Source organism: Colobus angolensis, unplaced genomic scaffold (genome assembly GCF_000951035.1).
Source record: "Colobus angolensis palliatus isolate OR3802 unplaced genomic scaffold, Cang.pa_1.0 Scaffold6, whole genome shotgun sequence".
NCBI lineage: Eukaryota > Metazoa > Chordata > Mammalia > Primates > Cercopithecidae > Colobus > Colobus angolensis.
Window position 1 is genome coordinate 12,874,974 of NW_012119598.1, and position 24,969 is coordinate 12,899,942.

General features: G+C 38.9%; 1 protein-coding gene across 1 annotated transcript in view; it reads left to right on the plus strand.

Moving 5' to 3' along the window:
* Positions 1 to 24,969, plus strand: part of HIVEP1 (human immunodeficiency virus type I enhancer binding protein 1) — a 157,367-nt gene that overhangs the window by 105,826 nt on the left and 26,572 nt on the right. Inside the window, exons 4-7 of the mRNA XM_011962695.1 lie at positions 5,683 to 11,666; positions 15,516 to 15,649; positions 16,530 to 16,705; positions 21,526 to 21,627. Coding sequence (XP_011818085.1) covers positions 5,683 to 11,666; positions 15,516 to 15,649; positions 16,530 to 16,705; positions 21,526 to 21,627 — 6,396 coding nt within the window. The remainder of the gene's footprint in view (positions 1 to 5,682; positions 11,667 to 15,515; positions 15,650 to 16,529; positions 16,706 to 21,525; positions 21,628 to 24,969) is intronic.

Genomic DNA, 24,969 nt, shown 5'->3' on the forward strand with positions numbered 1-24,969 from the left:
TGTAATTATTTTAAATGGATGTATAATGTTATGTTAAGTGGCTGTGCCATAATTAGCCGAACCATTTTCCTATTGAAAATATCTTGTCCTGAATTTCCAGCTACAGTTTACAATTCTGTGCATGTATGTTGGGTTTGAGATTCAGTGGAATGGAAAGTGAATGGATTTTTTTCTCTTCCAAGCTAGCTCAGTGCTCAGATGAGAAACCTCAGCAGAATCTTTGGCAAACCTTTCTCAGGCTTTCTTATTTTGAATCAGTTAAGAGGCCCGCTGTCACTGCCTGAGTTCAGGGTAACATTTTAACTCTTGCACAAACTACTGAAAAAAGCCTTCTGAATGGTCTGCCTGTCTGACCTCTTGACCTTCTGACCGAGCATGATCTCAATTGTTAGAAAACAGGTACTACTTGTGTTCCTAAGGCCCAAAAGGGATCTGAAGTTTTTCACACTGGCATGTCTCTGAGTAAATCTGAAAAGAGATTTATTTGGAGGTTCACCTTCAATCAAGACAGGATTTTAAACACACTCTGAGTTGTGGTTTATCATCCCTACTACTTACCATAAGAATATTCTTTGTCACACCTTATTGGCAACTAAGATGCACTCTTGAGCCTTTTAATCTGTTTGCTTTTAATCTGTTACTCTCTAGAAGTAATCCTGAAAAACAGCTGACAGTGATATTTCAAACTCCTTGGTGCTCTTCAAAGAAACATAGAAGCCCTAATAAATAGATTTGTGCCTTGGAAAATAAAGTGTCAGTGACTTCACACAGAACCCAGGAATCTTAACTTATACTTCCCCAACTATTCAACTTCTTTTAAATGAAGTGGCCCTTGTGGTCTTTCTAAGCTGTTCTTGACCACCTAACTGATGGAGAGCGCTGGCTTTTCTTTCGAAGCCTCGTCAGTGGTCTGACAGGGACAGTGCTGCTGATTTTGGTCCCTCTCCTGAGTGTACTTTGTATCTGTTAAATGAAGTCATGTTTGGGTTTTTGATGTGTTGATATCTCAGAGTTTCTGCCTGATTTTCAGTCACTACCGGTCGCACACTGACAAGTGGAGAATACAGTTTTCAGTGGCTGGCTGACTCGTATTTTGAATCTTTCTCCTCCCTTCCCAATCTGACTGTAAGTCCTCCCTGTGGAAGGAGAGAGGGTTGTGTTTCAATGCTGGTGTGCACCAAGTATGTCCAAACTTGGTAAAAACAAACAAACATACACAATGACAGCATTTCTGGGATCAGGATGGTGAATAGAAAGCAGTGTCCTTCCCCTGAGGCAGAGGGTCGGCAGGGGCACTGGTTGGTGGGGTTGGTGGGGAGTGATCACATTACGTAGGCTCCATGTGAATCCTTGGGCTGCCTTCCACTGCTTGGTCTTTCTCTTTGTTTCCTTGAATGTATTTTATATTTAGTTCACCTTAACAACAAATTGCCTTTCAAATGATGGAAAAGCACAAGTGCTGATGGTGAACAGCTGTCTCCTCCTCTCATACCAGTTTTATTTCTGCTTTGAAGCACTATGGTCTGTGCATCCTCTTAACTAAGTTGTAGATCTAGCCACAAGGTTTGATGATTGTGCTCTTTTCTATAGATAAGAGGACAAGAGAAAATAACTCCAGTCACTCTTTAATAGATAGATTTAAAATTAATCAAGATGAGGGTAAGTTTAAAAAACTATTCCAGGTGTTTCATTCTCTGAAAACCCAAGGGTCTGCTGCCTTCTACTCCAGGGCCTTGGTTCTCAAGGGAAGATATTTGTCTATAATTCCTAGCCTGATGGCTTAGCTGCCCACTCTGAGCCATTCAACCCCAGATCTTGAGAATCAAGGGGTGGAGAGTGAAAATCTGTGGGAAGGCAGGCACCTTGCTTTCACTTCTACCTCTAAAATGGTAGCGCAGTATTCTTCTCATATACACCTGCTGTCGTTCCTCTGTTTGCATCTCTCTCATCCCCTCTACTAGCCTCTTCCCCTCCTTACAATCACAAAAAACGTCCTTGAATTTAGACTGATCCAAGATCCAGGGTCATCATACTACCTCCTCCCCTCCCAAGCACCAGTGGTAGAGTGGGCTTTATCCCTTGAACAAGGGCAGTGAACCTGTTAGAGAAAGAAGATCCAACAAAATCCAGAAGAATGAACACAACTCAAAAAAGACTGTCAGGAGTATGTTCTCAGCTGAGTGCTGAGTGAGATCACCATTCCCCATAATCTCAGGCAGTAGAAGAGCCTTGAGAATGTGCCAGACAGGTCGAATTCTGCCTTAAAGGAAATATTACTCCAGAAACAGAAGTGTTTTTAAGTGCAGATCTAAAGATCATAAATATATTTAAGCAAGAGCTCAAACTTAATATGAGACAATAAAATGAGATGAAATGGGAAATATGGAGCTAAGGGAATAAAATGAGAACAAAATACTGTCAGTCGAAAACTAATGAATAAATACGAAACAGTAAAGAACTTAATGGTGTGACAATTCAGTTATTGACATAAGAAAAAAGCTTTAGAAAATTGTAGAAAAAACAAAAGATTAAAAACCCGAAGAGAGGAAGGCAATTTAAATTATTGTTAGGGTGATCCAGAAAAAACATAATTGATGTCCCTAAAGAAAAGAACCTTATTCCAAAAAAAGTTGACCAGAAAACATATATGAAGATATCATAGAAGAAAAGTTTTCTGAGGTATAAACCAAATTGCCAGAAAGCAAAGGAGTATGCAAAGTGTTGAAGGTGATAGCACCAGTCAAGTGTTAAGAATAAATAGAGAACTAAGGGTAAACAATGATACAGGTAGAATGTAAGTGTTACATACTTTGACAAATGAGAGAGGAATCTGTCTATATCTAAAATCAAAACATGTAGTTCAAAAGTTCCGTGTAACATACCTCTTTTTCCAATTCTTAACACTCAGTAGATTTTTAGGAAATAGTTTCTCTTATAAAGAAATATAGCTCTTAAGTTTAGCAGTTCCTTTATCTTAATAACTTCAATGTCATTTTCTTTTAATTGCAAGGTTAAATTTTTTGTTGTTGTTTAAATCACATACAGTATTTCTGGGTTGAATTTTTGCATTTTTCTTTGAAGTATAAGACCTTGTTTAATTTTAAATAACATAACACTATCTAAAAATAAAAGTTTCTCTTAAAATGTTTGTGAAACAGAGCAAAACAGGCATTACCTACCCTGGCCAAGACTCTGGTTGAATAGGTCCTGAATGGGGCCTGATATGGGTAGATTATTTTTAAGTCCATGGTGTTTCAGCTCTGCCAGCTTCTCATCCAAGTGGTTTCTCATCTCTGTTTTTGTATTTACTTTAATAGCCTACTGGCTTTCACCTTTATGACACCCACATCTAGCTTTTGGAGGTGGGTAGAGAGAGACTACTCACCCCAGGTTGATGAGCATCATTTTTCACTTTGCCAACTTGCCTGATAGAGTTAATCATTGACTTTCTTACATTCATCTCAATAAGGGAAAACCAGTAGGAAAACGCTATTTCATGAGTGAGTGGACTGGTGAATAAAAAAAAGATTTGTTAAAACATTTTGTAAAAGTGAATAATACTGATACTTTTTTCTATTATTCTTTAGCTCAAATATTTTAGTTTTGAGACCCCCCTTTTGTTTTTTTGATTATGGAGGGTAAATGTATCTTTAATGGAATAGTATGCTTTTTTTCCCATTAAACTATGATATGAGAGCATATAAACTGAGGTCAGAATATGACTAGAATATTTCTAATGTAAATTTTATCCTCAATAAGTAGTTATTACAGTATAGACATTTTGGTCTAATATGAATTTCAAATATGTACATTGCAACGGCTATTTGAAAATAGTGGAGAATTAAGTAGTTGGCTTTCTACAAATAGAGTAATATACGGTTGAATAATTTTTATTCATATGCCTAACAATCCAACAAATGGAAACCAGGCTAAATCATGGCAAGTAATTGTTGCTCAAAAATACAGTAGTTGATAGATTGTGGGCATTGTCACTTAGATACTGATTTATTTCCAACACAGCTAGAAATGAAGGTGATTTCATTTCTCTTGCAATAAGTTTTACCTTCTTTCTGCCTATCTCCGTACCCGCCTACCTGCCTTACCTTCGCTAATGACAAAGACACATAGCCATTGAATATTTTGTTGAGTTACAATGGTGATTTTTTTAAACCAAGGCCCGTTACAACCTTATGACTTTTAAATTTTGTTGGTAAGAAACCAAAAATAAGTGAATTATTTTAGTTTCATAATTTTCTGTTCATTGATACAATTGCTATATCAGCAATACTTCGTGGCTGTCCTGACTATGGTCTGCTCTAGAAATTATATTAGCAGCCCCTTTTCTAATGAAAATATCAGTTTTGCATACTTAGAAATTTGCTGAAAAGTTTGTTTTAAAAGATCCTTAATGAGATAAGGCAGTCAAATACTCAGCATTAAAGGGTTGAATTTTCTTCTTTTTTTTTGTTTTTTGTTTTTTTGAGATGGAGTCTCACTCTGTCACCCAGGCTGGAGTGCAGTGGCACTTTCTAGGCTCACTGTAAGCTCTGCCTTCTGGGTTCATGCCATTCTCCCACCTCAGCCTCCCGAGTAACTGGGACTACAGGTGCCCACCACCATGCCCGGCTAATTTTCTTTTTGTGTTTTTAGTAGAGACAGGGTTTCACTGTGTTAGCCAGGATGGTCTGGATCTCCTGACCTCATGATCCACCTGTCTCGGCCTCCCAAAGTGCTGGAATTACCGGCATGAGCCACCGCACCCAGCCGAATTTTCTTCTTTTTGGCCAGCCTTCTCAGACTGTTGTGTGGACAGAGTCCTCAGGTATTGTTACCAAGCCAGTCTAGGTCCATTTGCCTACACACAATGAAAAACCAAACACCGAATCACTGGATTTTTTTAGAGAGAAAGGTTAATGGCAAGGCAGCCATGCAGGAGATGGGCTCAATTCTGTCTTCCCTTACCAGCTCAAAGCAGTATCTAAAAGGAAGAGATGCTGGAGGAGGGGTTTCGGAGTTGGTTAATGATTGTTGGAACGGGAGGGGAAGTTTGGAAAGTCCCTGAGCAGGCACAGTTGTCTCTTCGTGCTTCTTCATGGGTTGCCTTTGCAAATTCGGAGGGAGTTGGTGTGAAACCTGTGGTGAAAATACTGGCTGTGATGTCAGGAAGTCCCTCATCTGTCAAGAAGTCTATTCTGTGCAGATCCGAATCAGCCATACTAGTATCAACCAGCTTCAACCAGTCAACCAGTTTTGTTACAAGCAGAGGGAATTCTAACAAGCTGTTTTCCTTGTCTGCAGTGCTGTAAGACAGGCTCAAAACTTCTTGTTAGTTATCAGTTTCTTTAACCCTGTGGAGCACTGTTTAAGCATGAGAGTGAAAAGGGGAAAGATAATTGAGTTTTTGAAAGCTCTGGTTCCAGGATGTTGATTTCTCAAGGAAGGAACATAAACATTCTAGAAATGCACACTTAGGTCTTTGCATGAGTGTTTCAGTAGATTTTGATTGGCAACATTGTTCAATTTCTGGAATGCAGAAGTGCAGTTTTATTTAAAAAATAGACTTTCCTTAAACTACTTTCTTCACTTGTCATAATGTCCTTATGATAGTAATCTTAATTTTCAAAAAAGTGTAGTTGGTGTATGTACAATGTTACCAATTGTTTGTTGTTGTTTTTTTAACAGAAATCTTAGAGGCTGGTGTTAAAGGAACTTCGGAATCCCTTAAAGGTGTGAAACGCAAAAAGGTCGTAACTGAGAATCACCTGAAAAAAATACCAAAATCCCCACTGAGAAATCCTCTTCAGGCAAAACATAAACAAAATACAGAAGAGTCATCTTTCGCCGTTCTTCATAGTGCTTCGGAGTCTCACAAGAAACAGAATTATATTCCTGTGAAAAATGGGAAGCAGTTTACCAAACAAAACGGAGAAACACCTGGAATAATTGCTGAAGCCTCAAAATCCGAAGTATCTGTCTCCCCAAAGAAGCCCTTGTTTCTGCAGCATCCATCTGAACTGCGCAGATGGAGATCCGAAGGCACTGACCCTGCCAAATTCAGTGTCCTTGATGAACAATGTGACTCAAGTTCCTTGTCAAGTAAAACCAGGACTGACAATAGCGAATGCATCTCTTCTCATTGTGGCACTACGTCCCCCTCCTATACAAACACCGCATTCGATGTCTTACTGAAAGCAATGGAGCCAGAACTGAGCACCTTGTCACAAAAGGGCTCATCTTGTGCAATTAAGACAGAAAAACTGAGGCCAAATAAAACTGCATGTTCCCCTTCCAAATTAAAAAACAGTTCAATGGATGCCCCAAATCAGACGTCACAGGAATTGGTTGCTGAATCACAGTCTTCTTGTACCCCATACACAGCCCATGTGTCTGCTGCTCAGAAGAATGAGCAAGGGGCAGTGCAGTCAGCTTCTCATTTGTATCATCAACATGAACACTTTGTTTCCAAATCCAACCAACATAATCAACAGCTTCCAGGGTGTTCAGGTTTCACAGGATCACTGACAAATCTGCAAAATCAAGAGAATGCCAAACTTGAACAGGTTTATAATATAGCAGTGTCATCATCTGTAGGCCTAACTTCACTTTCCAGTAGATCTCAGGTTACTCCTCAAAACCAGCAAATGGATTCTGCTTCACCTTTGTCAATAAGTCCAGCTAATTCTACACAGTCGCCCCCCACGCCAATCTATAATTCAACTCATGTTGCCTCTGTTGTTAATCAAAGCGTAGAGCAAATGTGCAATCTTCTTCTGAAAGATCAGAAGCCAAAAAAACAAGGAAAATATATTTGTGAGTATTGCAATAGAGCATGTGCAAAGCCTAGTGTGCTTTTAAAGCATATCCGCTCCCACACTGGAGAGCGACCCTATCCCTGTGTGACTTGTGGATTTTCATTTAAGACTAAAAGTAATCTGTATAAGCACAAGAAATCCCACGCACATACTATCAAACTGGGTCTTGTCTTGCAGCCAGATGCTGCTGGTGGCTTGTTCTTGTCCCACGAGTCCCCCAAAGCACTTAGTATTCATTCAGACGTAGAAGACAGTGGGGAGAGCGAGGAGGAAGGCACCACTGATGAGAGACAGCATGACCTGGGCGCCATGGAGCTGCAGCCTGTGCACATAATAAAGAGGATGTCAAATGCTGAAACTTTACTAAAATCAAGCTTCACTCCAAGCAATCCAGAAAATGTGGTAGGTGACTTTTTGCTACAGGACAAATCTGCAGAATCACAAGCTGTGACAGAGTTACCAAAAGTTGTGGTCCACCATGTCACTGTGTCCCCCTTAAGAACTGACAGTCCAAAGGCCGTGGATCCCAAGCCTGAACTTTCTAGTGCACAAAAGCAGAAGGACCTTCAGGTGACAAACGTACAGCCACTTTCAGCCAACGTGTCCCAGGGTGGAGTCTCCAGGTTGGAGACTAATGAGAAGTCCCACCAGAAAGGTGACATGAATCCACTGGAAGGAAAGCAAGACTGTCATGTAGGAACGATACACGCCCAGCTACAAAGGCAGCAGGCTACCGATTACTCCCAAGAGCAGCAAGGAAAGCTCCTGAGTCCTCGAAGTTTAGGAAGTACAGATTCTGGTTATTTTTCACGTTCTGAAAGTGCCGATCAAACAGTGAGTCCACCAACACCCTTTGCCAGAACATTACCCAGCACAGAACAAGACTCTGTAAGGAGTAACGGACCCTCTGCAGCTCTTGTCACCACGTCAACACCCTCTGCTTTGCCCACAGGTGAAAAGGCATTGCTTTTACCAGGTCAGATGCGCCCACCTTTGGCCACAAAAACGCTTGAGGAGCGGATATCGAAGCTTATTTCAGACAATGAAGCTTTGGTAGATGACAAGCAACTGGATAGTGTGAAGCCACGGAGAACCTCACTGTCAAGACGAGGAAGCATTGATTCCCCCAAATCATACATATTTAAAGATTCTTTCCAGTTTGATTTAAAACCAGTGGGACGGAGAACAAGTTCAAGCTCTGATATACCGAAGTCTCCTTTCACCCCTACTGAAAAATCAAAGCAAGTGTTTCTTCTGTCTGTACCTTCACTTGACTGTTTACCTATCACAAGAAGTAATTCCATGCCGACCACAGGTTATTCAGCAGTACCTGCAAATATAATACCTCCTCCTCATCCACTAAGAGGAAGTCAGTCATTTGATGACAAAATTGGCGCTTTCTATGACGATGTCTTTGTATCAGGACCTAACACTCCTGTGCCCCAGAGTGGACATCCCCGTACACTTGTGAGACAAGCAGCCATAGAAGATTCTTCAGCAAATGAAAGTCATGTTCTTGGTACTGGACAGTCCCTGGATGAGAGCCACCAAGGATGCCATGCTGTTGGTGAAGCCATGTCAGCACGGAGCAAGGCCTTGGCACAAGGCCCACATATAGAAAAAAAGAAGTCTCATCAAGGGCGAGGGACAATGTTTGAGTGTGAAACTTGTAGAAACCGGTATAGGAAACTGGAAAATTTTGAAAATCATAAGAAATTTTACTGTTCTGAGTTACACGGACCAAAAACAAAGGTAGCCATGAGAGAACCTGAGCACAGCCCTGTGCCCGGCGGTCCGCAGCCGCAGATTCTACACTACAGAGTTGCTGGGTCCTCTGGCGTCTGGGAACAGACGCCCCAGATAAGAAAAAGGAGGAAAATGAAAAGTGTTGGGGATGATGATGAACTTCAGCAAAATGAAAGTGGAACTTCTCCAAAAAGTTCCGAAGGCCTTCAGTTTCAGAATGCTGTGGGCTCTAATCCCAGTTTGCCTAAACATAATGTTACCATAAGAAGTGACCAGCAGCATAAAAATATGCAGTTGCAAAATTCCCAAATTCACCTTGTTGCCAGGGGCCCTGAACAGACCATGGATCCCAGGCTGTCGACCATCATGGAGCAACAGATAAGTTCAGCAGCCCAGGACAAGATAGAACTGCAGAGACATGGAACTGGAATCTCCGTCATCCAGCACACCAACTCCCTGAGCAGGCCCAACTCATTTGACAAGTCTGAGCCCTTTGAAAGAGCCTCCCCAGTTTCCTTCCAGGAGCCGAATAGAACAGGGAAGCCTGGGTCTCTGAAAGTGATAGGAATCTCCCAAGAGGAAGGTCACCCTTCTCGGGATGGGTCTTATCCTCACCAGCTTGCACTATCAGACGCTCTCAGAGGAGAACTTCAGGAAAGCTCCAGAAAGAGTCCAAATGAACGACATGTGTTAGGACAGCCCTCAAGACTTGTCCGGCAGCACAACATCCAAGTTCCAGAGATTTTGGTCACAGAAGAACCAGATCGGGACCTGGAAGCTCAATGCCACGATCAAGAAAAGTCAGAGAAGTTCAGTTGGCCCCAGCGCAGTGAAACCTTGTCAAAATTGCCAACAGAGAAACTGCCACCCAAAAAGAAGAGACTCCGTCTGGCTGAGATAGAACATTCCTCAACGGAATCGAGCTTTGATTCCACTCTCTCCAGGAGTCTAAGTAGGGAGAGCAGTTTATCTCACACTTCAAGTTTCTCAGCCTCTTTAGATATAGAGGACATTTCTAAAACGGAGGCTTCCCCCAAAATCGATTTTCTAAATAAAGCCGAGTTTCTTATGATTCCAGCTGGCTTGAACATGCTGAATGTTCCTGGAAGTCACCGGGAAATGAGGCGTGCTGCATCAGAACAGATTAATTGCACGCAAACATCAACGGAGGTGTCTGATCTCAGAAGCAAATCATTTGATTGTGGAAGCATCACCCCACCCCAGACAATACCACTTACTGAATTGCAGCCTCCATCTTCACCTTCTCGAGGGGGAGTGACTGGGCACGTGCCTCTCTTAGAAAGAAGGAGAGGCCCACTGGTACGGCAGATATCTTTAAACATAGCCCCAGATAGTCATCTGTCTCCTGTAAACCCAACATCTTTCCAAAATATTGCTCTTCCCAGTGTGAACACAGTGCCATATCAGGGGCCTCAGCTCACTAGTACATCTTTAGCTGAGTTTTCTGCAAGTACTTTGCACTCTCAGACTCAGGTTAAGGATCTGCAGGCAGAAACGTCAAACTCCAGCTCTACCGGCATCTTTCCTGTTCAGCAGCTCTGTGACATCAATTTGTTAAATCAAATCCACGCACCCCCTAGCCACCAGAGCACACAGCTATCTCTGCAAGTGTCTACGCAGGGTAGCAAACCAGATACAAATTCTGTTTTATCTGGGCCTTCTAAAAGTGAGGATTGCTTTGCTCCCAAATACCAATTGCATTGTCAGGTTTTCACTTCAGGCCCGTCTTGCTCTTCTAATCCTGTACATTCTTTGCCAAATCAAGTTATTTCAGATCCAGTTGGACCAGATCGTGGTGTGATGTCAGCAGCGTTACCAACCAAACTGATCGATAGCATGTCTAATTCGCATCCTCTGCCACCACCAGAGCTCAGGCCGCTTGGAAGTCAGGTGCAGAAGGTGCCGTCGTCATTCATGCTGCCCATACGCCTGCAGAGTAATGTTCCTGCTTACTGTTTTGCTACGCTCACATCCCTGCCGCAAATACTAGTGACCCAAGATCTGCCTAATCAGCCAATTTGCCAGACTAATCATAGTGTAGTGCCAGTCAGTGAAGAACAAAATTCTGTGCCAACATTGCAAAAAGGTCATCAGAATGCTTTGCCAAACCCAGAGAAGGAATTTGTTTGTGAAAATGTTTTTTCAGAGATGGGCCAAAATTCTTCTCTATCAGAATCCTTGCCCATAACTCAGAAAATATCTGTTGGTCGACTTTCACCTCAACAAGAATCTTCAGCTTCGAGTAAACGGATGCTTTCCCCAGCAAATAGTTTAGACATCGCCATGGAAAAGCACCAGAAGCGGGCCAAAGATGAAAATGGAGCTGTTTGTGCAACAGACGTGAGACCTTTAGAGCCTTTGAGTTCGAGAGCTGATGAAGCTAGTAAACAGAAGAAGCCTGTTTTAGTGAGGCAGGTTTGTACTACAGAGCCCCTGGACGGTGTGATGTTGGAAAAGGATGTTTTTTCTCAACCTGAAATTAGTAGTGAGGCTGTTAATTTGACAGATGTTTTACCAGCTGATAATTCGTCAACAGGATGCTCTGAATTTGTCGTTATAGAACCTATAAGTGAATTGCAGGAATTTGAAAACGTCAAGTCATCCACATCATTAACTCTTACAGTTCGAAATTCACCTGTCCCTTCAGAAAATACTCATATTTCTCCTTTGAAATGTACAGACAATAACCAAGAAAGGAAGTCTCCAGGGGTTAAAAATCAAGGTGACAAAGTAAACATCCAAGAGCAAAGTCAACGGCCAGTCACTTCTCTTTCATTGTTTAGCATCAGGGACACCCAGCAGCTGGCTTTCCCTAGCCTGAAAACTACAACCAACTTTACATGGTGTTATCTCTTAAGGCAGAAGTCGTTGCATTTACCTCAGAAGGACCAGAAAACTTCAGCCTATACTGATTGGACAGTAAGCTCCAGTAATCCAAATCCACTCGGTTTGCCCACAAAAGTTGCACTTTCTCTCCTTAATTCAAAACAGAACACTGGAAAATCACTATATTGTCAAGCAATAACTACCCATTCCAAGTCAGATTTATTGGTCTATTCAAGCAAGTGGAAAAGCAACTTAAGCAAGGTACTTGAAATATAATTTATCTTCAGATACGGTTTGTGCAAATTTGTTTTAAATGTGTCTTGATACCTTTAAATATTTTAACTGGAAATATTTTAATTTTGAGTGACAAATTGTGCTTTAAGTGTCTTATTTGAAAGACAGGGTAATATATTTACCCCAGGAGTTACATCGATAAAAGTTACCAGGAGTCTTTCTGTGATTCTATCTTGAAAGATTTTAGAAATAATTTACCCTGAGCACTTTTTTTTTCTCAGCTATGTAAGTCTGTATTTAGTAGTACAGATGATCATGGTTTTACTTTAATGTGTTACCTATATTAAGGTTTTGTTTTTCTTGCTAAGTGAAAGGAAATCATGGTTATGCTTTGTTCCTGCTAATGCAGGGAAACAGGTGTAGATAATCAAAGATAGTTGCATTTCATCCTGAAATATAAGCAGAAAGCCATTTAGACTTGTCTTGAGCTTATTAACTACATGCCCCTGCCATTCCAACTCTCTTCCATTGTAGCTGTGAGAGCCATTAGCACTAGAGAGAAGTTTCACAAAATAATTCATATACTTGATAAGTTGATTTGGTCAAGATTTATAAAGTAATTTAAGGTCATGAAACTATAGGGTAATTTGTGGAATCAGTCTCATTAGAATTATCAGCTTTATAAAATGGGTAAAAGTCATTTACATGATTAGAATAATAGGTAAGGATATCACGTTGGACTCTGGATATTCAGAAGTATTTGGCCTCAGCAGATTCATAAGCATGCAACACAGGTTAATAAACATTTACAGATCTGTCAGTAGGAAAATATTGCAGTATGAGTATTACCATAGAAGTGTGAACAATTCTAAAGAAGGAAACTTCTAACATTGCTAGTAATTGGAAGAGATAAGAATTCAGCAAAGATACTCCAAAGGTGGTGATACTTTAGCTAAGTGTTCAAAATTAAAAAAAAAAAAAAAAAAAAAAAAAATAGGGATTTTTTTCAGGCAAAAAGAATAATTTTTTTTTTTTATAGACAGAATCTCACTCCGTCGCCCAGGCTGGAGTGCAATGGTGCGATCTTGGCTCATTGCATACTCCATCTCCAGGGTTCAAGTAATCATCCTGTCTCAGCCTCCCGAGTAGCTGGGATTACAGGTGCCCACTACTATGCCTGACTAACTTTTTATATTTTTGGTAGAGATACGTTTCGCCATGTTGGCCAGGCTGGTCTCGAACTCCTGACCTCAGGTGATTCACCCACCTTGGCTTCTCAAAGTGCTGGGATTACAGGTGTGAGCCACTGCACCCAGCAAGAATAAAAAAAATTAATAATACACGAAATGACATGGAAATGAGAATAAACTTGGTTCATTTAAAGAACTCTGAGGAGTCTGGTCTGGTTAAAAAGTGCTGTAAAGTTGGAAACGTAGGTAAAAACCAAAGCATGTGTATGGTGTTGGAGAACCAATGATACTTTCTCAGTGAAGGAAAGTGCATCCAAACCACCTGTGGAATTTAAGTTCTCAAGCTCTAAATCTACTAAATTTTGGAAGATAAGACCTAATCGTTAGAATTTAAACAAATCTCCATGTATGTTCCTGAAGTGCTTGTGAGAAGTGGCTCTCCTTGAGTACCAAATGCCTCGGAAGAAATGTCTGGAAATGCATATCTAGATTTGGAGCTTAGGAGAGAGCTCTGGGTGGAAGTGTGTAGAGATTCTTTAGCGCATAGTTGTGATTAATGAGATTGCTCAGGATATAAAGAAGAGGAGAGAGCCTAGACTGGATCCTGGGGATCATTACTACTTAAAAAGTTGAATGGATGAAGAAAGTCCCCACTCCGGTGTGGAAACTGAAAGAGATTGATCATAGAGGAAGGAGAAGAATGAGCAGAAAGTGGCATCACACAAAACATGGAAGAAGATATTCAAGGAGAGTTGTTAGGTCAAATAAAGTTGAAGGCAAATGGGTATATCTGGACTGTGCAGATCACTGGCGAGTTGAGTCTATGAGCAAGTGGCTATGGAGGATGGATTACTGGACTTTTATCCACAACCCAAATGTTAATGCATTTATGATTCACAGTGGGAAAGAACAGATAGATGCTATGAAGTAAAAGGATTTCTAGGTGAAACATGGCATCTTCAACATATGATACATAGAGTGCTAAAGCATGTAAAGACTAAGATTTTGGCATTTAGCGCATTGATAACTTTGGCAAGTAGAAGCCAGATTTAATAGTACGAAAGTGAGCAAAAGATAAAGGGGAATTTGATATTGAAAATAAAGAGGATTACTGTTGAAGGGATAAAGTCAAAGGAAGGTGTGTGCATATATTCCAAATTATGCGGAAGCCAATCTGTTTGCCAGGAAAAGAGAAGGAAAGGTTGCATCAGTAGCTCTTCCCACTGCCTTTTTGAGGAATGTGGGCCAGCAACTTTTCTTTACTCCTGCCTGTGTAAGAATGGGCCTCCCAAGTTACTATTCTGAGGCCACACAGACCCCTCTCCATAATGAATAGACTCTTATCTCTTAGTAGTATTAAGTCATTTCAGCACCACAGCTGTCTGCTTGACCATGTAATTTCTTCAAAGAGGTTTGCATAAAAGAAGCCCTCGGTAGGAAAAGTTGTGCGTTGCGTTGGATTCAGCCAGATGATTAGAGTTTGAGTGTTTGCTTAACACTTGCCCTGGGACAAGGAACTTCACCCTGAGAGTGCCCTTCCTCACTGGGATATATAGTCCACCTGTGCTGCCTGCCTCACAGGGACCCGAGAGAATAGAATGGCACCATAAGTGAGACAACATACTGTCAAAGGGGTGGTAGCATAAAATCTTACATAAAATCACAAGATGATATTATTATATAGTTCCTATAGGAAAACCACACATTGTTTTATCATTTTGATTTTGATGTTCATTACCTTTTTTTCCAGAGACTTAGTTGTTATCAAGCCAAAACCTAACTTTTTGGCTAGACCTGGATGTCACGTTTAACAGTATTCAGTCAACTTTTGAGAAGATAGAAATAATTACAGTTTTAGCTGGGCATGGTGACTCATGCCTATAATCCCAGCCCTTTGGGTGGCTGAGGTGGGAGGGTCACTTGAGGTCAGGAGTATAAAACTAGTCTGTGCAACAGAGCAAGACCCCCATTTCTACAAAATTTTAAAAGTAGTCAGGTGTGGTGGCTCACGCCTGTGGTCCTAGCTACTCAGGAGGCTGAGGTGGGAGGAGCTCTTGAGTCCAGGAGTTTGAGGCTGCAGTGAGCTATGGTTGTACTACTGCACTCAAGCCTGGGCAAGAATGAGACCCCATCTCAAAAAAGATTTATGATTTAAAATAATGGAGGAAGAAAAAGTAAAATAATGGGAAATGGGGCTTCTGCTTTACATTATACTGCACTGAAGCTGAAGGAGACTTAGTGATGTTTCTAAGGGGTATGAGGCATTATTTTACCAAAAGGGGTAACTAGCTCTTTTCCATCTCCAAAAGTAAACTCTTTAAGAAATGTATTTAAATGGTAGTATGAGTGGTTGGTTAAATGGAAGAAAAAATATTTAGTCTACTAAAAACAGTTTCTGGTAAACTTATGAAATACCGTGGTGTAGGAGGTTGTAAAGCCTTTAGTTGGGGGTGTCAGTGACCTGTGGTGGAATTTTAAGGTAACATAAGATTTATCATTTTGCTGTGATTGAGACAGGTTCGTAAGGGAGGAGATAAAGCAAATGCCCTTTGAACCTATTACTACTTTGAAATGCATTTCGTTGACCATATGCTCTGTGCTCTGCCGTGTTTTAATTTCCAGTGAAAGATTAGCATGTTTGTGTTTTCAGTTCTATTAAATTAGTTTCTCTCTTTTTTCCTTTCAGAGAGCGTTAGGTAATCAAAAGTCCGCAGTAGTTGAATTCAGCAATAAAGATGCCTCTGAAATTAACAGTGAGCAAGATAAAGAAAATTCCTTAATCCAAAGTGAACCAAGAAGAATTAAAATATTTGATGGAGGGCAAGTACAAATTTTACTTCTTAAATGTACATTTAAACTTACTTTTTAAATGTACATTTGCTTTCATGTGAATGAAGACTTAGCGCCAATTTAATATCAATGTTGCAAGGTTTTTCAGCATATTAGCAGAATCTCCAGAGCAAAATATGTTAGCATTATGTTAAATAATTTTATTTTGATGGAGAAATGATGACTATTTGGGAAGTACTATACAACCTTGAAGGCAGCTGAAAACTAAATTATTAGAGTGAACCTTGGTTTTCACATTGATTTACAATAAGGAATGACCTAGAGAATCTGCTCTCAGATGAATTCATTGCCCATTTGATATCTTTGTGTGTTTCGTTGTGAGCAAAAACACCATAAAAGCCAATTATAGTTATAGTAAAGCTCCAAAATATTTCAGTACTTAAAAATTATTGTGATTGAATCTAGCAATGAAGAAAAAAATTTAACCAATGACTTAGAAACAGGAAAGTATTTTAAAATTACATACAGTAGTGGAGTGCAGTGGTGCGTGCCTGTAGTCCCAGCTGTTCAGGAGGCTGAGGCGGGAGGATCATGTGTGCCCGGGAGGTTGAGGTTTCAGTGAGCTACGATTGCACCACTGTGCTCCAGCCTGGGCATCGGAGCAAGACTGCCTCTAAAAACAAAACAAAACAAAGTATAATATTGCAAAAGTTTGTTTGATTAGAATTAGCTGTATTAAGTATTGATGTAAAAAGTTGGAATATTCTGTTACTTGCACATGCATAAAATTGTTATTGGTTGAGTATAAAAGTTGTGCCTTGTTTTATTTTTGGTTTGAATTTTAATCATCATTATTTTCTTAAAGACATAGTGTCCAATCTCCCTATTCATTTTTTTTTCTTTAAATTAGATATAAATCAAATGAAGAGTACGTATATGTCCGAGGCAGGGGAAGAGGAAAATACATTTGTGAAGAATGTGGAATACGTTGTAAGAAACCTAGCATGTTAAAGAAACACATACGAACCCATACAGATGTCCGCCCCTACCACTGCACTTACTGTAACTTCTCCTTTAAGACTAAAGGTATGAGATGCACATTGCTTCAAGGTCCTTTTTGTGTGTATTTAGGTGGTAGAGCTAAAACCCAACTATGCGTTTTCTTTGAGCAACGAAATAGTAGCTTAAATAGACTAATGTAAATTACATTTTGTCAATGTTGTAGTCTTATTGCTTTATATAATTTTAGAACCATTGGAAAATTTTTAATTGTATGCTTTTAGAATAAATATATAATAAATATAATATTTTTAAAAGAGCAACTGCCCTTTTTAAAAATTTTAACTCCTTAAATTGCAGTTGTACAACATGATGACTAATAAACCTTTTCAAAAATACTTAATTTGGGGCTGAAGAAGAAAAAGAAATTTTCATGATCACAGGTAAATTCACTGGGTGTTAAAAGATTGAAGAAAGATTTAAAATAATAACTACAGTAAACTTCTATAATAATTACACTTCTGTTTTATTGTCTAATTTTAGGCATACATAGCCATTTTTTCATGATGCTTTTTTTTACACTAATACTGTTAAATTTTAGCTTCAAAAATTTTCTATAGTTTCTATTATTGTTTATAAAGAAGTCTCAGAACTAATCATTAAAATTATATTTAGGACCCTTTCTGGTTTTTTAAATATGTTTTTATTTATAAGCCTTACTTATAGTTAATTTTACCCTGTACAAGTTTCTTGATACATGTAATAGATATACTACTTTAAATGTTTGCTTCTTCCGTGAGGCTCCTTTTTCATGAACAATTTGTTACTTGAGATTTTGATTTTATATGCCACTCTCTAAAAACCAAGGATCTTAACAAAGCAAGGTAATTGTGAAAGCATGTCTGAGAAAACAGTATCTGTAAAAAAAAAATCTAATTGATTTTTAAAAATAGAAACAACTTTTGTCCTTTGAGTTAACATTTACTTTTTTCGTATGTTGATTGTCTTTGCAGTTTTTGTTTTAAAGATTGATCAACTCCTTAGCAAAATTTATTACATTTTTTGGCTAGTATTTATGGGCATTTAAAGAGAGTTATAACTTGTAACAACTACATGCTTCAAATCAGTGCTCTTTTAGTGCCAGTGGTGTCTGAAACAAGAATGATGGAAAAACCAAATATTCTTCAGATGGCTTTGAATATTTCAAAAAAGTTTCAAGCAATGAGAGAGGTTGGGAGGGATACTCAGGATGCAGTTCTTTAATTGTGATGTAGAACCTCCCTCTGTAGTTGGAGGTTGGGTTTAAAGATGATTTTCCTTCCTGGTCCTGAGGGAGGACTCTGATAGGGTAAAGTGCTTTGGTCTTTTAACTGAATTTATTGCTTTTTCACCTGTTTTGATCCAATGATTAAGAAACATCTATTAACTTCCTTTGAGACAGGAAGCATGTTTAGAAAGCTAATAATACTAATAAAAGATTATCATGTACAAGAGGATGTTATCAAATACAAGAAGATCAACATACAATGGGAAATGGGTATTTCTCTATAGAAAGAAGAAAAGGAATCAGGGTATTTAAAAAATATTTATGAAATAAGGGCAAAAAAGGAAGGACAACCTAAATGTGGTAAACCAAATGAAACTACAGAGATTTCTTGGCAAGGAAAAATATGATGAGTCACAGAGTGTTAATCTTAGTGAAATAACTCAAAGATTTTAGATAAATGTTAACTAAATGGTGGACAGTTCATAACGACCCTTGAAGAGTGAGCATTGCCTGTTAGCACTTTTCATGTCTTACATATCTCTAATATGCTGTATATCTGAATTTGCATTAAATTTCTTGTTTTGTAAGATGTCATGTGGAATTATATGATAAATATTTATTTGAAGGAGGCTATCCTTGCTGAGGAGACTGGTGAAAAAATATTAGAAATTCAGGATTTCCTTATTCTTGGCATGACACTTCTCATTTTTTATGGTCAGCTTCCTTTTTATGAATCTATGTAAAACAGATCCCACAGCACCTTTTAAAGGTAGTTAAATAATAGTAGACCTTTTTTTCAATTAGGCCCCAGATTTTCACCTTCTCTGATTTACTTGATATCCTCCACTTATTATTGAACATGTCTGGTTACTAACAGAAGGAAATAGTGATATGATGGCATGCTGTATAAATACAGTATGCAAAGACAGCAAAACGCTATCAGACAAATAATCTGTAGAGCTAAAACTTGATGCTTCTGATGGTAATGCTTACAAATCCGTAATTCATTATTTGCCTTCTGAGTTTATTTTCTGAGTACATGTTCAAAATAATTTTAATTGATTTGTTTTCATGATTCTGCTTTAAAGGTCAGTCGGCAGAAAATATATAGAGAGCTTGTATCTCTTCAAGATTTAGTCCCATTTATATCACAGAAAGCTAGTCTGTGTGTAGCTATAGGAATCCAGAAACAAAACCTCTCCTGCTTTCCAGAGGATTCAGATAAATGTTTATTAAATCTATCCGAAAAATTATTTGTTAAATTAACACACAAGGTTTATAAAATTGCTAGGAGATAATTTGCATTTCAATATGGGCACATATTAAATATTTTGTATATTGAAATGCAGATTTTTGTTTATTTTATATTATTTAGGAAGTTGATTCATAATAAGTAATAGCTAAAGTTATGAGAAAATATGCTTACTAAAAACTTGTATTTCCAAATTTGTCTAGTTACAATTATACATTAGCTTCTTAAAAAGTAAATAACCTGCAATGGCTGTCTATCTAGGGAGCAAAAACATTTTGAAGAGGGCCAGGTGCGGTGGCTCACACCTGTAATTCTAGCACTTTGGGAGGCCAAGGCAGGCAGATTGCCTGAGGTCAGGAGTTTGAGACCAGCCTAGGCAACATGATGAAACCCCATCTTTACTAAAATACAAAAAATTAGCCTGGCACAGTGGCAGGTGCCTGTAATCTAATCCCAGCTACCCAGAAGGCTGAGGCAGGAGAATTGCTTGAACCTGGGAGGTGGAGGTTGCAGTTAGCCGAGATCTTGCCACTGCACTCCAGCCTGGGCGACAGAGCAAGACCTCCAAAAAAAAAAAAAAAAAAAAAAAAAAAAAAGAGGACTATTAATGGACCTTATAATTTGGTTTGTAATACTGTTAGTATTAACACACTGAAAACATTTTGACTTACAAGTGGAAATTTCAACCATAGTAAGATGTCTATACCATTTTTATAATTTCTTAATGTAAAAACTTTAAAGCTCTCAAATAAAAGTAGAGATCTGTATAACGAACACCATTGTGCCCATAATCTTTTAATAATTGCTAAGATTTTGCCATATTTGCTTTGTATTTTTTTCGGTATATTTAACATAAATATCAGAGATAGCCAAGTGTTAATCTGGGTGTTATCTCCAGAATCACAGAAGTCAGGGTTTGATGGACCTTAGTCATCATCTGGTCTTGGCAGCCTCTTAAGCCTGACCTCCTTAAGTACCAAGCTCTGGGTTCCTGCGGGGTTGGCCCAGACAAGAATGTACTATGTAGTGCAAGAATCAGCTTTACAGGGATGACCGGTTTCACAGGCTTAGTGCATTTATCGAGAAATTGAATAAATATGGCTGTTTTCCGTGTGCTTCAGCTACTGCAAGCCTGAAATTTGGACCAATGTTTCAGACATTTTGAGCTCTTCTAAAGACTTATTCTCAAATACTACTTTGCCCCTGCCCACTAAATTCAACATTTAGAGTTGTTTCTGTTTCTCAAAAAAGATGACTTGCCCTTGTTGGCAATGTTTTTGTGTGTGGCGTTATCCACTGGAGATGCTTGTTATCCTGAGAAGAATCTGAGCTGTCCCCGCTGGGTTCAATGATCACTTGAGGCAGGTGTGGCTAGTGGTTCTCAGCTAGCATGGTCTTACTTAAAGAGGTCGATACAACAGCTGCCAGAGGAAAACACTCCTTTACTGGTACTATTTTGAGACTTATCCTCTATATGTGAAGTGAAATGAATACAGGAAATGCTTTTTCTTACTCCAGAAATACTGTTTATAAAATTACAATGACCCAAAATAGTTTTTCATAGATGGTCAAGCTTGAAACATTGAAAGGTGAATTCCAAGGTGCCAGAAATAAGAAACTCAAAGCTAACATGGTGAACAGATACTAACAAAAAAAATTAGAAGGCCTTTTGGGAATCGAGGCCAGATACATGCCTACAGGCGTGCCTGTTCTGAGATAGCATCTGAGGTTCCTGAAATAAGCCTAGTCCTCCTGTGCAGTGACTTTGGGCCATGTAGGAAAAACCCCATCCACTTAAAAGTAAAACCCTGTATCTATACCATGCAAAAACAAATGAAAAAACTGGTCCAGAGTCCCTTGTCTGAAACCAATGAAACTGTTAAGGTTCCAGGCAGAAGCAATTGGAAAACTGCTTTATAGAGATGTTTCTGCAACCCAGGGTACTTAGGATTCCATGGAAAACAGTCTTGCTGAGGATAAACTCAAAAGTAAAAAGCATGCAAAGAAACAAATGAGAAAGCGCCAGCAGACATAACAAGTGGAGAATTCACACTCCAAGAACTACAGATCACAGTGTAGTCTGAAAGAGACTTTAAGTTTGTACAAAATGTCCCAGAAAGAAATAAGGACTAGAGAATAGAAAACATAAGGTAAAGGAAATGTTATCAAAGTAGAGGAGGCAGATTTTAAAAAGAAAATATAAACTGATAAATAACAAGGTATTAAAACATAGAGATACCAAATTTTCTTTTGTTCACATTTTAGTCATTGGAATTGTATGACCGCAATCTATACTTTGGCTTGAATAGGAATGAAATTTGCCAATGTTTACAAATGCAATAGCAAAATCATACTACGTAAGCTTAGTAAACATTCTTTTCCCTTAAGGAAATCTGACAAAACACATGAAGTCCAAGGCACATAGCAAGAAATGTGTGGATTTAGGCGTCTCAGTAGGTTTAATAGATGAACAGGATACAGAAGAATCAGGTAAGGCTTTATACCATATTTTTCATAAATGCTATTTATAATGTACAATTTTTTTTTGCTTCCATACCCTTTCCATTCCCACTGACACTGCCTAATTCCTGTTTTCATTACCTCTTATTTATATGCAGTAGACTCCTAATTAGTTTTTCCATGTCTAGATTGTCCTCCTTCCTATTCATCTATCCCCCATGATGCTCATCTTTCTGAAGCATGTGTCTGATCCTCTCCTCTGCTCAGAGTTTCTCATCGGTTCCCATTTGTCTAGAAAATAAAATGTGAACACTTGACCGTGATCAAAATCCTTTGTAATCTGCTGCTTACCTACTCCTCTGTCCTTCTCATTTCTGTCTTTTACCTACCCTCATGCTTGAATTTCCTGCCTACTTGACATTGATCGCTCTTCACCTTTACACCCCTCACTTAAAATCCCAGCCCTCACTCCCCACACAAACGTGGCTCCCAGTGCCCTGGTCAAAATCTCACTTTCCTTCAGGATCCAGCCAAGTCCACTGCTGTCATGAAGCTTTCCCTGATTTTCTTTTTCCACACCTCTTGCAGGAAACAATTCTTCCCTTCTCTGGACTCCTCTAGTATTTTACAATTTCCTCCCTGAAAGTATTTACTCCCCCTCTACCTTGTTCTGAGATTATTCACGCTCTCACCTGAGCTCCCACCACAATGATTCAGCATGTCATGAGCGGAGCCAGTGAGTACGTAACATGTGCCCACCCACAGCACTTAGCGCAGTGCCTTGCGCTGCGCAGCAGCTCCATATTTGTGGAATAAAATGTTTGTTTACTTCTCCGAAGTGTTTATTATTCCAAAAAGGTTAAATGGCTAGTTTTTCAAAAACATTGTTAACAAACAAGTATTTATCTCTGACGAATTTTGAGGAAGAGTAAACCTGTTCATCTGTTCTAACTCATCAGAGAATAGAAGTATCTTTTTGTGAAACTTGTTTTTAACCCAAGGATTTATCGACAAAAGGAAAAAAAAAATTGAAAAAGTATTCTGCTTTTTAAAATGCTTTGAATTAAACATTTACCTGCTTGCTATGTTTTTCTTAACATGTATAAGTTTGGTCTAGAGAAAATTTCCAAAGAGAAAGTGATAAGGACATCATTGAATATATAGGTAAAAATTCAAATGCATTTAATCCTTGTAACACACGAAATGAATCAGCCTGGATTTACTTGTAAATACTTGTATATACTTGTATATAGAAGATAAATGACTCACATTTTCAGTGGTACAGAGCAATTCAGTTGTAAAAAGTTAGGAAAAATGTGTTAGAGTTTCAGCAAGTATACTTATTACCCACTGACTAGAAAAGGGACAAGATAAAGGTATTATTATAGTATATACTCATGTATAGTATATACTCATGTATACTCATCTTATAAAAATTAATGTATCTATAGAATTCTCTAAATTGTTAAGGGGAGGTAGTACTTATATCTTAAATTTGCATATTTTAGAGAATTATAGTTTCTATTAATTATCATGGATTGTTTACATTTGCTGACTGATTGATTGACCTACCTATGTATTTATTCATTGTTGTATTTTCATCTGATTCCAAAAGCATTTGAACCTAGTCTTAGATTATTGCTCAAAGTTGATATTCTAATTCCCTATTTAGATTAGAACTTCTGATAAACGATGTATTTTTACCTTTTTCCTTTCAGTTTACTTTTTTTTAAACGACTGTATTTGTGGGTAATGTGCTCAAAGTTGTTTTTACAGTGTTTGTCAAATAATAGTGAAGTAGAACATAGAGGTGGAGTTTTGCCAAGTGCTGTGTCATGCTGTGCTAGAGACCTAACATTATGCATTGCTACACCAGCAGAATTTATTCCTCTCCTTTTGCTTTATTATAGGCTTGCAGCGTAGGTATAATTAAACAATTGTTGTTTTAAACAGATGATCTTGTTTTATTGTGCTTTTAAAACATATTTGGAGATTTTTTTAATACAAAAAAGTACAAAGTATTTTATTGTGTGTACTCATGTATTCACAGCAGAGTTGATTATAAATATTTTCTCATATTTGCTTCAAGTTCTTTTCACAAATTCAATATAGTTTTTAAAAACCAGTTCAGCGAGGTTATTGCTGCTGAGGGGCAGCTTCCCTTACTCCCCACTCCTCACCACTCTCCTCTCCCTCTCAGAGGAACTCTCACTGCACTGGGGTTTTCCTTTCAGTTCATTTAACGTACATGTATATATCTATGAATAGTATGTGATTTTATGTTTGTATTTTAAATTTGCATAAACAGTACCACTTTGTATGTCGATATCTAGATATTGTGCTTTATAATTTTACATTGTTCTCCAGAAGAGACTTTCCATTTCCTTACCTCTTTAACTATACCTAATATTGTTAGAATTTAAATTTTTGGCCAATTTGATGGATTTGTTTGTTGTCTTTCTGGCTTATTGATTACTATACTAAGATTGGGTCTCATTATTCTTTAAAACAAACTTTTACTCCATTAAACTGATGATAGCTGGAGATGCGATTTTGCTTAGCAATTCTGGCCATATCCCTGTTTGAGGGGGCAAGCCAGAAGCCTGCAGCATGATGCTGTGTCTGGAGGGTGCAGTTTCTAGCCTTCTACTAGCCCAGAGTGGTACCAGCTGTTCGTTTTCAGTCTTCTGTGCTGGCTCCTCGCCTCCCCAGCCTCTCACATAGGCCCCAGGGCTATGGCCTTGGATGTCTTCTCTTCCTGTCTGTGCTCACTTTGTAGATAGTCTCATCCGGTCTCCTGACTTCAGATACCATCTCCGTGCTGATAATGCCCCAGTTCATTCCAGATGTGGGAATCCTTCTGACTTACCCCACTTGTCTCTGCTGGGGTGTCTAATCAGTATCTCAGGTCTGACGTGTCCCAGATCCCTGGTTCACCCCTTACCTCTAAGCACACTTCCCCTGTAGTCTTCCGCCATCCTTCCAGCTGCTTGGCCAAAAATCTTGAGGTCATCCTTGATGCCCATCTTTCTCACAGGTTGCCTCTAATCTACCAGTAAAACCTTTTGGCTCTATACTTCAAAATGTCTTCAGAATCCATCCACTTTTAATCACCTCCACCACCCCACCCCAGCCACATCCTATCTACTAAATTGCTTCTGGAATAGCTCCTGATTGGTCTCTGTGGTTCTGCCCTGCTCCTTTACAGACTGTCTTCCACCTAGCAGCCAAAGTGGCCTTGTAACAATTGTGTTGTTCCTTTGCTTAAAAGCCCCAGGGGGGCTGGGCGCGGTGGCTCAAGCCTGTAATCCCAGCACTTTGGGAGGCCGAGACGGGTGGATCACGAGGTCAGGAGATCGAGACCATCCTGGC